Source organism: Theropithecus gelada, chromosome 5, assembly GCF_003255815.1.
Source record: "Theropithecus gelada isolate Dixy chromosome 5, Tgel_1.0, whole genome shotgun sequence".
In the NCBI taxonomy this organism is placed as follows: domain Eukaryota; kingdom Metazoa; phylum Chordata; class Mammalia; order Primates; family Cercopithecidae; genus Theropithecus; species Theropithecus gelada.
The window spans coordinates 109,869,753-109,885,358 of record NC_037672.1 but is presented as its reverse complement, the minus strand read 5'-3'; the positions used below and the strand labels follow the sequence as shown (position 1 = coordinate 109,885,358).

Sequence of the window (15,606 nt, the reverse complement as noted above, 5' to 3'; positions counted from 1 at the left end):
AAATTCAAGTTTTAAATGTTGATTCTTGAAAATTATACAATTTCGGTTTTAATTAATTCTGCTCAGAATAAAATAGTCAAATCACACGAACAGAAAGAGGCAGAGGGGCAGGCTATGGGGCAGCAGAGAGAAAAGAAGTACAACAAGGACAAGGCTGCCCCAGCCCTACGACAGCCTGCCTAGCCAGGCAGTCATGTAGATTCAGGGAGAAAACACCACATTTAGGAGTAGGAAACCCGGCTCTGGTGATCCCATCATTTCCACGAACTGGCTGTGTGACTTGGTGAGCCTCTTCTCATTCTCTCTAGATTTCAGTTTCCCCACCTACCCAACAATGGGCTTGAAATAGAGGACCTCTGAATTTCTCTCCAGCTTTGATGTTCTACCATTTGATGGAGAAATAACTTGTACTCAATACCAATTATATACACAGTATGTGTGTATGTATACCAGGCTAAAATGATCTAAAAAATATAACAGAAGGATAATGATACTCAGCTTATAGCAGGCCACCAAATGGGAAGAGAAAAGGTTTGGAAAGAATAACATTGCATTTTGAATTCTTACTTTACTCAGTGAAAAGATATAGTACTTGAGTCACTTAATTAATGACCTTAGCCTTCCCATTGTTAAGATGTGTGCACTTCAGTATTTGTACTTGCTCTTAGAAAAGTGGTGAGAAGTTTTTGAACATTTGACCTTGTCTAGATTTAAGGACAACTGTTTAACAATCCTTCTTCTTTCTCTCTCTCTCTTCCCTTCCTTTATTATAATGGTAAGCAATGTTTGTTGTAAAGAATCAAAGAAGTATAAAGAACAAAAGTAACTAGTGTTCTCACCACCTTGATGAAAATGTTCACCCAAATTTATTTAGAAGATTTTCTTGTTCAGGATTAGTATTAGGTACTTCTGTAAGATCTATATGGTTGTCTTGTTTTTGTTTTATTTTCTTTTAATTAGTTGAGATTTTCCCAACTCCCCCCCACCCCACCTGCCCACCCCCTGCACCAAATTTAAGTATGAAGGAATGCCAGCCTGCTACTTTTGGAAAGATGCTTCGGTTGCATTGTGGAGAGAAGCTAGCAGGCCATGGCAGACTCTCTGCCAATATATTTCTGGGTCTTCTCCCTCTGGGCACATGGTGGGATTGTATTTCTCTGACTTCTTAAAAAGAAGTGTGACTACATGGCTTCTCTTGACCAATGGTCACATCTGTTGGATTAATTGCATTTAAAACCCAGTGTGCAATTCCTTATTTCTGCTTCCCCCTGCAATGGCAACCAGCCATATCCTAGATGTTAGGTGTCTCATCAATCTGGGCTCCTGAGGAGACTGACATAAAGCAGAGCCTCCCACTGACCTCAGATGGACATGTAGCAAGAGGACAGAATAAACCTTCTTTGCTTTCAGCCCCTGAGTGTTTGTTTCTTTGTTTGTTTTTAAATCTGTCTGCAGCATGACCTTCCTGTTCTTACAGATACAGGGAATGTGACTAGAGTTAGGGAGAGGAGTTGGATATAATTTAGGAAAGAGGGCCAGGTGTAGTGGTTCACGCCTGCAATCCCAGTACTTTGGGAGGCCTAGGCAGGTGGATCACTTGAGCTCAGGAGTTTGAGACCAGCCCAGGAAACATGGTTCTGGGAAACCCATCTCTACAAAAAAATAAAAAAAATTAGCCAGGCATGGTGACATGCACTTGTAGTCCCAGCTACTTGGGAGGCTGAAGTGGGAGGTTGGCTTGAGCCTGGGAAACAGAGGTTGCAGTGAGCCAAAATTGTACCACTGCACTGCGCTGCAGCCTGGGCAACAGAGACATACCCTCTCTCAAATAAATGAAATTACTTTTAATTGCAAGAACCACAATTACATTTTCACTAACCTAATAATAATAATATTCCAAGAAAGAGATGATATGCTCTGAACCAGAATAGTTACAGTAGGATTAGGGAAAGGAAGATGTATTTGAGAGACATCTCAGAGGAAAATTATTAGGATTTGGTAACAAATGAGATATGAGGGTTGGGGGGAAGATAAAGCCAAGGTCTTGATTTGGGGAACTGGGGGTTTATAGTGCCATTTACCGATATGGTGATCACTGGGGGTGGATAAAGTTTGGTTGGTGGAGGGAGAAGTTGAGAGATGATGAGTCCAGTTTTGGACCTATTGAACTTGAGATATCTAGGACATCCAAATGGAATAATTGAGTGGGCTCTTGACTGTACTATGTACCACAAACTGATGAAGTGGGAAGAGTGATATGTTTTTCCCAATCTTTTTTCTCTAGTTATGTTTAAGAATAAAATATCTTAGTAGATACTAGAGCCTATTCTTTTCCTTTTAGAAACATTTTTGTTGAAATATTCCATTGAACAAATTCTGCTTTTTCCTGTGGACTGGGGTTTATTTTGCCTTCTGTTCTATAGAGGCACAGGCTTACATACTTACATTCATTGAAGGTGTGCATTTTAAGTGTCAGGGATATAATGGTGAACACAGATAAGGCCTGGTCCTCATGGAGCTTGTAGCTAGCAGAAGAGAGAGACAGGAATAAAAGAAACCCCACAAACAAATGTAAACTGCAACTTCGAAAAGGTGGTACCTCATAGCCAAGGGAATTGGGGAATTTTGATTTAGTCCCAGAGATCAGGGCAGGCTTCCCTGAAGAACTGAGACATGAGCTGAGAAGGGAGAGATAAACAGAAATTAATCAGGCAAAGGAGGGAGGGAAGAATGTCTTGGGAATGGAGAGCAGCTATGTGCATGGAAGAATCCCGGTAAGAGTGTGGACTGAAAGGAGGCCATGAGATGGAGATGGTGCAGCAGGGGCAGCCGAGGGAAGGACTGTGCCTGGCTGGGCCTGTGGGCTTCATTTCAGAGTTTTGCATTCCTAGGCATATTGGGGTGACAGGTGTAGTTTACACAAACACCTCTGTGCATGGAGAAGAGATGTGGAGGAGTGAAGGGGGATGGATGTGGGAGGCTTTTCAGGAAGCAATGGCAGGAGCCCAGGTGAGATATAGCTGCAGCTGCAACAGGAGTAGTGATGGGGTGGAGGGGAATTGAGGAGTGATTTAGAAAATAAGACCTACTAAGCTTGGTGATGGAGTGGATATGTCAGTCAAGGGAGAGGAAGGTGACAAGAACGACCTTGAAGTTCCCAGCTTATGCTACTGGACCCTGAAAGGGGACCTTATTTGAAAGCAGGGAAGAGAAGGACCGTGAGTCTCAGATGTCTCTAAGACATCCAAGAAGCACATGCCAGCTTCCCCTCCCATGCTGTCTCAGGCAAAGGCATCACTGCCCTGCGTGTCGCGAGACTGAAATCTTATACTTAGTGCCCACTCACCCCGTCTGTCCAACAGGTCACCACATGCTCTTCTGTCTTTGACAAGTAGCTCAGCTCCCTTCCTCATACTCCATTCTTCTGATCTGCTATCTTATCTAGGGGACCTAAACAAAATACAATTGTTGCAGCCTCAGAGACACCAGACATTTGGCTGGAGCAAGGTTCTTTCCGAGACAAACTTTCATTTTCAGATCATGGCAAGATCCAGAGGTTCCTGAATTAGTCAGGGCAAGAGTAGGAGCAATCAGGCCCCTGGCCACGGCTGTGACCAACCACTGGTATCTCAACATCTTAAAAGCCAGCACAGGCTGGGCGTGGTGACTCACGCCTGTAATCCCAGCACTTTGGGAGGCTGAGGTGGGCGGATCATGAGGTCAGGAAATCGAGACCATCTTGGCCAACATGGTGAAACCTTGTCTCTACTAAAAATACAAAAAATGGTCGGGCGTGGTGGTGCGTGCATGTAGTCCCAGCTACTCAGGAGGCTGAGGCAGGAGAATTGCTTGAATCCAGGAGGTGGAGGCTGCAGTGAGCCGAGATCGCGCCACTGCACTCCAGCCTGGGCAAGAGAGTGAGAATCTGTCTTTAAAAAAAAGCCTGCATGGCCCTCCTCATGTGCCCCTAAATGGAAAGAACAGAGGTGTCCATAGAGAGATGGGGAGTTCAAATTGTGACTTTGAAAAACCACTTCTCCAAGCATTAATTTTCTTAACTGTGAAAAGGGAATTATAACACTTTTCTTTAAGGGTTGTCGACATAGCTGAAAGAACATAGATTGAGCAACTGCCGCATATTAGGAGGTCAATACATGGGAAGAACCATTCCAATAAGCCGGACTTTGACAAGGGTTGCCCTTTCTCTTCGTTCTTGTAGTGTTCCAGGGCATGAACTGGGTCTTCTCTTTCTTCTGCACTTCTCTCCGTGTTCTATCAAATGTCTGGCACATGCTGACACCCACTAAGGTTTGTTGAATGAATGAATGCAGAGTTTTTCTTCACTTTGTGGTGTGTTTTTCTTTTTTCTTTTTGCATCCTGATGAAAAGGGTTTCTGCTATGAAAGCCCCAAAGCAAGTAAGATGAAAAATGCTGAAAGAATCATAATCCAAACAGCACCTGTTACTGCTTTTGAATCCTCTATTACTAATATAAAAACCGGCACCTGGAATAAATGTTTTAAAATTAATTTTAAGGAAATCTTTTAACCAAGAGCTTATTCATGGAGGGAATTTTATTACTTCCATAACTTTCTTTAACTTGATATTTCATTTCTTAATAAATTCATACTTTGGTGTCTTTTGCTAAAGTTACTCCTCCATCCCCTGAGCTCACAAGTTAGTCACACTAGGCGTTTTTAAAGCATTTTCTGCAATCTTGCAATGACCAACTCTTATATTTATTCATGTTTATTTATGTTTTAAATCTCACCCCTCTAACATCTTAAGTAGTTCAGAAATAAAAATATCAACAAGTCAAAGGCACCAAGATAATACGAAAAGGCATATTAGAAAAAATATTCTGACCATGCAGCCATAAAAAAGAATGAGAGCATGTCTTTTGCAGTAACACAGGAACAGAAAACCAAATATCAAGTGTTCTCACTCTAAGTGGGAGCTAAATGACGAGAAGTCATGGACACTTAGAAGGGAACAACACACACTGGGGTCTGTCGGAAGGTGGATGATGGGAGGAGAGAGAGGATCAGGAAAAATAACTAATGGGTACTAGGCTTAGTACCTGGGTGATAAAATACTCTGTACAACAAACCCCTGTGACACAAGTTTACCTATGTAACAAACCTGCACGTGTAGCCCTGAACTTAAAATAAAAGTTAAAAAAATTCTTGGGACTAAACTGATCGAACTTTATTCATCCACAGGGGTTTTCCACAAAATAGCATAAGGAAACAACTAAACACTTATTATTATGATGATGATGATGATGATGATGGTGTCTCTTCAAATCTCTCCAAGGCACCACAGATACATTCCAAAAATATTTACAACATCAGGGCTATCAGATTACCCATTTTTCATGGTTGTAGAGTTGAAAAGAACATGGGAAAAATGATATCCTCCTTCTGAGCCTGCTTTATGTCCTCAGACTGTGCTTTTAGTGCCAACCTACAAAAATCATCTCGTATCTCCATGAGTGGGCACCACAGTAAATCCAGGGCTGACTGACAGCAGGCCCCTCCCTCCCCAGAAATAGGCCAGTCTTCCTTCACCATCAGGACCCCCAAACCTGTGCAGGGAATGTCCAAACTCAGGGCTATCACACAGCTCTTGGCCTTGCAGCCCAATCTGTTCCCACTTGCAAATCCAAACACACCCTTTATTCTACGTTTTGAAAGCTTTACTTTCATAGTTTCTTTTAATTCACCAGACATTTTTTGTTGTTGTTTAGAAGAGTGAAAACTACAGAAAGAAAAATTCCCAAGGTGTCATCCACGTTGAGTCCTTCCCCGGCACCTTAGCAGCAAGTTAGGATTCTATGGGTTTTCCTAGCTAGCACTCCACCGCCATGGCCCAAAGCTGAGCTAAACAGAAGCTAATGCTAAATGCCTTCAATACTTTTTGAAAAATCCATCAAAGGTTTTGCTGAATGATATTTATAAGGGCCTTACTGTTCTCTTTCACAGACTGAAATGCCCTTCTCCGACACTTGAAAAAAGTTGCTCATGCTTTTATCTTTCCCTCTCAGAGTGTAAACATTGTTTTGAGTGAAAAGAGCTGAAGGAGTGCTTACTTTCCCTTGAAATTTTATTTTTAAATAAGAGAGGGAGAAAATCCTTTTTCTGACTAATACTAATAATACAGGTCAAAGTGTCAGGCGATATACAATTAAATGGAAAACAAAAAAGGTTCCCCCTCTCTTTCCCACAGTACAATGGCCCTGGAATATAAATTACCGATGAAGATGAAATAATACTTCAAAGACTATAGGGCAGGGCAGCTCGGTGTTTACAAAGTATTTTCTATGGCACGATGAGACATTAAAGATGATGGTAACCCACGGACTTGAGGGTGTTGCTGAATAGACCAAAACTAGCATGAGGTAGGATTTTAGGTCCCCGTAGCCTGTGACCCCGTGATATGCTTTGTTTTACAAGGGCAGCTGCAGTTATCAACAGATGTTTCAGCAATAAATAATTGGTATCATCTCGGAAAAGACCCATCTACCTAGGGAGAGGGCATAATACCAAAACACTGCCCAGCTATTACAGCCACATTAATCTCCCATCTCTTCAGGTTTCTCGGGGAGCCTACTGCAGGTGTTTTTTCTGGGAGAGCGCGGACAAACTCTCTCAAGTCAGCAAGCTTTGTGTGGAGTGTAAAGGAGGTTGGCCCCTGCCATAAATTTCTGTCTGTGGCCACACACCAAAGGAAAAGGGATTGGAGAGTCAGGGAGGAGGGGAGGAGAGCAGTGGGGAGGGAGGAAATGGGAACACAGTGGAGACCAGAAAGCAAAACACAAAACATGTATCATTTTTCTTGGTTAAATTCAGCCCAAGAGAATAACACTATAAATGACTCTTCATTTTACCAACTCATGAACTGTGGAAAACAGTTGTTTGTGACTGGCCTTTTTCTTAAGCATTCTGTGCTCAACTTCGATCTGTTAATTGTGGAATTAAAGACACAGTGTTTATGCTCTGAGTACAATGCTAATTTGAAAAACAGGGGGGAAGCATTTTATGGGAAGGATTCATTTCAAGGTAAAAAAATCACAGAAAGTTTATATTTATGAATAAACTACAATAAGAGAGAAAACATGAAAAGACAAACTCAGTAATCTTTAACTATTTTTTATGTGAGAATGGAATTTCACAATTAATCAGTTATTAAAATATGACCAGCCAGCTCTGATAAACTCTAATATTGAAATTGACCTGATTGGGATATGGTGAAACAAAAACAAATCATGGAATTTATTCAAACTGTTTTTAATAATCTAAGATATTAAAAATAGATTTTAGGAGCACCTGACTCACAGGGTGCTATGGTTCTCCGTATTTACAAAACAGAGTGGTTTAGCAATTGTGCACTTGGGGTCTGGCACAATAGGAGAACATCCTAAAAGTCATTAGGAGGTGTGGTTGTTTAATTTATAGCTTGCTGGGCAAGCTAAAGAAAATGATGCTCAGAGTTCAAAAAGCTGTCAGATTAAATACATTAGAGACTAAAGAAGGCCTAATAGACAGTGCCCCTTAGAGCTGCCACTGAGTGACCTTGTGAGCTGGGCTCACACTTCTTAAATACTCTATGCTTCTATTTCTCCAGTGGTGAAATTTGTGTAGTGTAGAGAGGCATAGCGGGAGGTATCATAAGTGGGCTCTTAAAACAGTCTACCAACTATGAGCAGCTTCTCTCCCAACTCACATTAAACCCCCAATGCAGCGGAACTGACGTTTTTAAATGATGTTTAAAAACATCATTTTCAGTTTATAAGCTAATATCACTACCAGCTTTGAAGGCAGGGCTCAGGGATCTGGTGATTGCAGGATGGAATGAGGGGAGTAAAACCCCAGTTATAGTGATGTGCCACATCTCCAGCACTCAGCCTATGTTCAAAAGTCAGAGAAACCTGCTAAGCCCAAAGGTCAAAGCAGGAGTCACTCCCTCTTGCGAGGCCATTTTGCTCTCGCCTTCCTTGGAAGGTTTGTAAAGTTCTTTCATGCCACTAAGCTAATTCCACAAGCGATCTTCAAGCAAGTAAAGTGACCATCAGCTTTTGCAGGAGGGAGTCTGAACAACAGTTCCCAGAATTGATGAAAAAGAGATTTTTTTATTGGGTTGGTCTCCCACAGCCTTCTCACTGGATTCTCCTTACTCCTTACCTTGCCCCTCTCCACTATATCCTCGTTCACACTCTCTGCCTTTCCCCCTTGCTCGCCACTCTACTCTTCCCTGCCAGCAGTGGCTCTCAAACTTTAGCATCAGAATCATCTGGAGGGCTTGTCTAATGCTGATTGCTGGACTCTCACTCCCAGGGTGTTTGATTCAGTAAGGGTTTTTGATTTGAGCCCAAGAATTTGAATTTCTGACCAGTTTTCAGGTGATGCTAATCCATTGTCAGGAGGTCTCACATTCATAGCCACTGCTTTAGAGCTGCAGTGTCCAATAAAATGGCAGCCCTGACCACACGTGACTATTTACATAGAAATGAATAAAAAATAGCTAAAATAAAAATTCAGTTCTTTGGTCCCGTTCACCACAAATTTAAGTGCTTGAGAGTCATCTGTGGCTAGTGGCTACCATATTGAACAGCACAGTTGTAGAACATTTCCATCATCAATGCAGAAAGTGTTACTGGACGGCCTACAGCTTACTTCAGATACAATAAGCAAACCTCATGGCTTCTACCTATGTTTTCAAACTCTTCACTTGGTGCTTCCTGATGGAGAATTGGAGCTGGATGAAGGAGAAGGCTGTAAGTCACAATTTCACCACTTACTGGTCTGTTCCCCTGGGCAAATTAATCTCTCTGCACCTTAATTTCCTTGTTTGTAAAAGAGGGATGATAATGGTAATACAGGAGATCCCCAACTTACAATGGTTCAACTTGTGATTTTGTTACTTTACGATGGTGTGAAAGCAATATACATTTAGTAGAATACAATCATTCTGTTTTTCACTTGCAGCACAGTATTCACTAAATTACACAAAATATTCAATACCTTATTATAAAATAGGCTTTATATTAGACGATTTTTCCCAACTGTGCAGTAATGTAAGTGTTCTGAGCTTGCTTAAGGTAGGCTAAGCTAAGCTATGATGTTTAGTAGGTTAGGCTTAATAAATGCATTTTTAATGTATAATATGTTTGACTTATTATATTTCCAACTTATGATGGATTTATTGGGGGCAACTCCATCATAAGTCAAAGAGCATCTGAATCACTCTCAGGCTATCGAGAATTAAATGAGACGATGCATATGCAAACACTTTGTAAACTCTATAATGATAGTTAAGTTGTAGTTATTATTTTATTCTACTTTTCCACTAATACTGACCACATTTATTTAAAACCCTTGGCTCACTATTGTGTTCTCCTTAAGTATTGACTTTCCTTTGCTTGCAATTCCCAGTCTGCTTAACCTGTTTTGTTTGTTTTTTCGGAGGATGAGAGAGGTGGGGTTTTACTGTTTCTATTAAGTCTCTAAAGATGCTCTTGTGTGTCTAGTGTGTCTACAAATCAGGGGATCTTTCTTAGATTTTTGCTTGAATGGGCAAAGACAATGTCTATATATTTATTTTGGGATGACTCAAAAATACAATCTTATGTAAACCGATAAAGTAAAAATTTTAGGATATTGTCATGCTTCTAATGCCTGATCTCCAGACAAATATATTTTTTATTTGAGAAAATATAAACTAGCAAACTTTCTTCCTTGACAATCATCTGAGAGAATGTGGGTAAAAAGCAATGCTATCAAAGAGGAAAATGGTTCTCCCTGTGTCATCCCCAGAACCAGAGCCTGAATACCGAGCTGCAATCTGAGTTCCTGTGCTACTCCTCAGGCTCTCTCCTATCTGGCATAGAGGTACCAGTTCAATTAATTTCCAATAAATGAGTTAAAAAATAAGCATGTCAATGACTTTGACTTGATACTTCCTGAACAGCCTTAACCTTGAGGGTATAAGAAAGTCAACAGGACCCTAGGTGGAGCTCAGGGAAGGAATATGCCAGACTTCAATAGCTTAGACAGCAAGTCACACTGATGAAACAAGGGCGCATTTATTTTCTTAAGCTACCCAACTTTTAGAAAGTAGTATTTCAAAATTAAAATGCTGTGAGGAATGGCAAAATCAAATCTGCTTCTTTGGCCCACCAAGGATATGTAAATATTTCAAGATGACAGGGTTCATGTTAGACCCACTGACCACTCTTCACTTTTACTGGATTTGGCTTTACAACACAAGATCTTATGGGCAAGCAATGCTTTTCAAACAGCTATTTCCCCCACATTAGTCAATCTGGCAGAGCTGACCATAAGGGTAGGGGGCTGTCTTGTGCTTCAAAGAAATTTAATCTATTAGACCACTTAGAGTCTAAATGCCTCACTTGGGGATATCAGAGGAACAGGTGGTGTGGCTCTTCCTACCAGTAACTGCTGCAACCTGGCGCCAATCACATCCTTCAGGTTTGTTTTGTCCTCTGGGCCCACGGCTTGTTTGTACTGCCACTTTTCAGGCACGAAGGGCCACTTCATTTCCTTTGCCTCCTGGATCAGGGTCCTTAACTCGCCGGGGAGTGAAGCTGAAAAGGTCAGAGTTCAGGTAAGGAAATTGCAGTCAAAGAAAAGGCTGTTGAGCTACCGATGTTATGATGAAGCACCTCAGTGGCAAAAAAAAAAAAAAAAAAAAAAAAAAGAGAGAGAAACCTTTTCCCTGCCTCTTGCTGGCAGGTCTAAGCTGTTGGTTCAGACTCAAAGAACAACAGTGTGGAGCTATCTGTCAGGGGTGGCCCTGGCCTACTTTGCCCTACAGGTAAATTGGGGTAGTCAGGCATTAAGAAAGGTTTTTAGAAGGAAGTAAAGCACTTTAGTGACTATCTCTGCATGAAGAGTCAGAGAAAGGAATGAAGGAAATATTATTTTCCCTGTAAAATGAGAAAGGGACTGAAATGGAATGGCATTTTGGGCTTGTGGCAGGTGGGTGATGCAGTGTTAATTTGTACAACCTCTTTTTGCTTCTCTAAGACTTCACTTTCTCATCCCTTCGATATGGATACATTTAAATACAGACAATAACTACGAAAAACACAAATGAGATTTGAAATGGTATAAATTAATTGTGAAATGGCCCTGTTTCACATTAGTAGATATATTAAATATCTTAATGGGCACCAAATCTACTTATAGCGGTCCATAATCTCTGATACAAACTTCGGAAACCCAAGCAGCTTTGGCAACTGGAAATTTTTCTTAAGTTTGGCACCCGAAACAGACTTGAATTGACTAGAGGTTATTTATAGTCCTGGTTAACGACTCAGTGAGATTGCTCAAAAGTTTTGCTGCAAAATTTTTTGTGTTTGACTGCACTCCACCTGCTACTGAAGTATGAATGTAATATATGGTACATGCACCGGAAGACCCTTCTAACACTAGAAAAATTCTGAATTCTGAAGTACACATGTGATGCCAGGGTTCTGAAAAAAGGATTATGTATATATGACTTGTATATATGACTGCCATATAAATAAAGGACCTGTATATATGACTGCCAGCTATAAATTTCTAGGTACTTATCTTGCAAGCCTCTCATGCTCAACATCCAAAACTGAACTCATCACCTTTTTCTAAATCTATTTTCCCTTATAAATCTCTATTTTAATGACTGGTACCACCATTAATTAAGTTCCCAAATCCGAAACCCAGAAGTCGGTCTAGACTTTGTGTTCTCTCTTCTTCCCCAAACCTAATTAGTTGTCAAATGCTGTGGCTCCTAAAATCCATTTCCTCCTCTTCCTTGGCAGTAATTCTCGCCTGAATCTTGCTCCATCCAGTTCCTATTGCACATTGTTGATCTTCATTTTTCTAAAAACAAGATGGACCAGTCCATTGCCCTGAATAAAAATCTTCAGTGGTTTGGCAAATCCTGTTCTGGCTGTTTGGACTGCCTTCCCTTGGTGCCTTGTGACCAAATTCAGGCCCATTGGCTTCAGCACTCAATGCAAATATTGCCACTTCTCCTCAATCCACCATGACCTCACAGTGGAATTGAGTGCCCGCTCTGAGCACTTCCAAACCCAAGGGAGCAGGCCCTTTCCAGCCGTCATCCCACTACTCTGTAACTGCTTCTGTCTCTCACTGGACTGCTATCTCCCTGAAGACAAGCATCATGTCTCATCATTTTTATAAGTCACACCATGATGGGTGAAAGACCAGTATGATTAAAAGACAAGGTTCATCTTCTAGCTGGCCCTTTGAAAATATTTTTATATCATCTGTAAAAAAAGGCATGGTTCATCTAATAGCTATGTGAAACATTTTAAATAGAGCAAAAGAGATATGACAGAAAGAACAACAGAAAAAAGGAGAGAGAAAATCTAACTTGGTCTGTGATCCCTTTTTATGAACCATTTAGCCACCAACTGGGCAAATGTAAGGAAGTTTTCTGGTGGGGAAGCACTGTTTGGCGTTGAGGGGATATCACATGGGCCATACCAGTGAATGATTCACACTGATTACCGAGGACGGCTTACAGGAATCACACTGAAATTATCAGCCCTTATCTCCATTGAGCAGTGCAGGACTACTGAGCATCTACTGTGTGATGCTCCCCCTTGAAAGCAGACCTACAGGATTAGGGACTTATGTGGCCACATTCTGACCCTCTTACAGCCACTGACATAATTTCAACTTCTGAAACTGTTTTCCGTATAGTTGTAGAGAACATTTATTCAAGAGCATTTCTAAACAGTCACAGACAGGAGGACCCCTTAGTCCTGTTTACTTAGGACCGTCCTGTGTGGTCCTAGGGTCCTTATTAACAGTGCTCCTTTTCACTCTCAGAAGTGTCCCAGTTTAGCTAATAAATTATTTAAATTATTTGAACACTGAGTCAATATGAGCAGTCATATGACAATGGAATGTGATTTCTGGGTTCATAGAATTTTATCATACTTTGGACTGAATAGTGTTAATATTTTCAAATTTCTTCATGGTAATGGAAAAGTCTGTTCTTTACAACGAACTCATTTTTGCCTCCTCCACATCACCCTTTCCCCACACCTCACGTCAGAATGTCCTGTGGGGCACCCTGAAATAAAATATGCCTCTAAATTATGTTTTTAAAATGTATCTCTGGATTTCAGTTCCTTCTGCATCTCTGGGGAAGTTGCTGGGATGGTCACCCACGCTGACAAGGACGATTTCTGAGGGAAAATGATGGGGTCGAGAGGAGTAGGGAGAAGAAGAAAAACCTAGTGTTTGTGTTGCAGGGTCTGCTGGCTCGCCCCGCTGTCATAAGTGACCCTGTACTAATGCCTTTCTCTGGGAGCACATGCGGTGACGACATCGGTGGCGGTATGACCCGCCTGCTCGAGCCGCTCCGCAGCCACCTGCAGAGGGAAGGGATCCGGTGCAGACTGCACTCCATCCGCACGGTGGGCTCGGGTGGGAAGCGCAGCGCCGCCCTTGGGCTGGGCTGATGCTACAGCTGCCAGTGGCTCCGCTTAGGAGGCGTCCTTCCGGGTCGGTTTATTGGATTCAACCAGCGCCAGGCAGTTAGCCCCAGACCCAGCAGTGGCTTCCTCTGCCTCTCTGATCACTTACTTCCCCAAGCAGCTTACCTGAAGGGCCATGTCTAATTTAGTGATTTTACAGCCGTGATTTGCCTTATCTGGAACTAAACTGATTACTTCTCCTATTCTGTGGCACTCGGGAAGAAAAAGAAAAGAAAATGCTACTCAATTGGGAGCTCAGAGTCTTCACCAGAGAGAACACAAAGCTTAAAGGAATTTGGGCGGAGGAGACAAAGGATGTGGTGTAGTAAAAGGGAGAAAAAAACTTTAGTGGAAACAACAGCACACAACACACCGCCCCTGGGGAGAACTAGGGCCAGCCATAGAGCATATTATATAGGTGCCAAGTACCTGCCATTCCCTGACAAAGGCTGACATCTGTGAGAGTGATCTCAGGCTGACAGGCACAAGAAGCTAGGAAGCAAAGTCACACGTTGGTGTATCACAGAAACTGAGGCTGTGAAACGACTGGGTGTAGGGGATTTTTATCTTGAAAGGAGGACAAATGACAGGTTACAAATAATTAAGACTTCCATAGTCCCCTCATAAAAATGTATGTGCCTAGGTACAAGAACTCAGGAGACAAGACTCCCAGAACCTTCTCCCATTACATAATGAGCAACAGCAAAAAACGAGGAGTGTGCATTTTATTTAGGAATCTTGTTTCTGTGAGGAATAGCAAAGTGCTAAAAATACTGAGAAAAATATTAACAGCATGTAAAAAGGACAGTACTTATGGAAGTGGAGGGAAATTTATTCAAATGCTAAAAAGAAATCTAAAAAATAAAAATAAAAAGAAGAAGAAGAAGGTTGCCCCTCAAAAATTGGTTAAAGAAGAAATAAGAATTGCTTTAACTTTCTAGACTTTGTGATGGAAACTTCCCAAACAATGACTTATCTAATACTCTGAATGTCACAAACACTAAAATGAGCAAAAAGCCAAATTCTCAAACCCTGATAATGATGCAATCAGTTTTATCGAGATGAGAGAATTTATTTTACAAATGGCATGAGAATATATCATGAGGGATGTATTGGTGATCAAAAAAGTGAGGTTGGACTGGTGAGATGACATATTTATGGAAACCCTAGAAGTCTATGGAAACTGATGAGGCAAAAAATCCTAGTTTGAAAAAAAGTATGTGCCACCATTCAGAAATTGCTTCAATTTTTTAATAATTGAAATTTACGTGCACCAGCCAACTTGGATCCTTTGTTCTTCTTGAACTAAACTGTTTCTTGTAGCCTCATGTTTACTGAAGCCTAAAATTAGAACTGACAGCAATTCACTGCAACAAAGTAGGCTTCCTCCCCTGCCCGTCCGCCCGCAGCCCATGTCCCATTCATGCCCTAGAAATCCACTCATCTCTCGGTGGTCATCTGCCAAGAGAAGAAAAATAGGGCAGAGATGAGAACGTGTCGTTCAGGCAGGGGAGAGGAGAGTGAACCTGCTGGCTCACCCCTGGTGCCTCCCATCAGAACCTCACCTCTGCAGCGCTGGTCCTCACTCTTGTCCTCTTCCGACACATCTGGCCCTTCCAACAAGAGCTGGTCCAGCACTTGCTTGCACTCTTGCAGTAGCGCAGCTACCGCTTTTTGATTATTCATGATGATTACGATGAATTGGGAGTCCCTGGGTCTAGGGTGATCAATTACCTAGGAGAAGACATTGATTCTCAATAAAGGAGCCCCTTGAAGGCCGAAGTACCTGGTGAACAAAAGAGAGGGAAAGATGATTAACTGAAGTATCATCAATTATCTGTAAGACTCAAGCAGGGAGGGATAATAGGGCAAATGCAGAAAAATACATGACAGCCCCCAAGGACTTCATTAGAGGAGTGTGTGAAATTACTTCAGGGCCTGGCTAGATGGGCAGCACCTCGAAGGCCTCAGAGTGCAGAAGCGAGAGGGGCCTGGTACAGACTCCAGTTATCTATCCACAGTGATGTCAGTGGAATCACATGGGCCAAATGAAATAAATATACTGCATGATTTATTTATCTTCTGCATAC

General features: G+C 41.7%; 1 protein-coding gene across 1 annotated transcript in view; it reads right to left on the bottom strand.

Annotated features, from left to right (window-relative positions):
* Nucleotides 1-15,606, bottom strand: part of ALPK1 (alpha kinase 1) — a 142,708-nt gene that overhangs the window by 48,182 nt on the left and 78,920 nt on the right. Inside the window, exons 3-4 of the mRNA XM_025386029.1 lie at nucleotides 15,082-15,302; nucleotides 10,452-10,606 (exon numbers count right to left, since the gene is read on the bottom strand). Coding sequence (XP_025241814.1) covers nucleotides 10,452-10,606; nucleotides 15,082-15,202 — 276 coding nt within the window. The 5' untranslated portion in view covers nucleotides 15,203-15,302. The remainder of the gene's footprint in view (nucleotides 1-10,451; nucleotides 10,607-15,081; nucleotides 15,303-15,606) is intronic.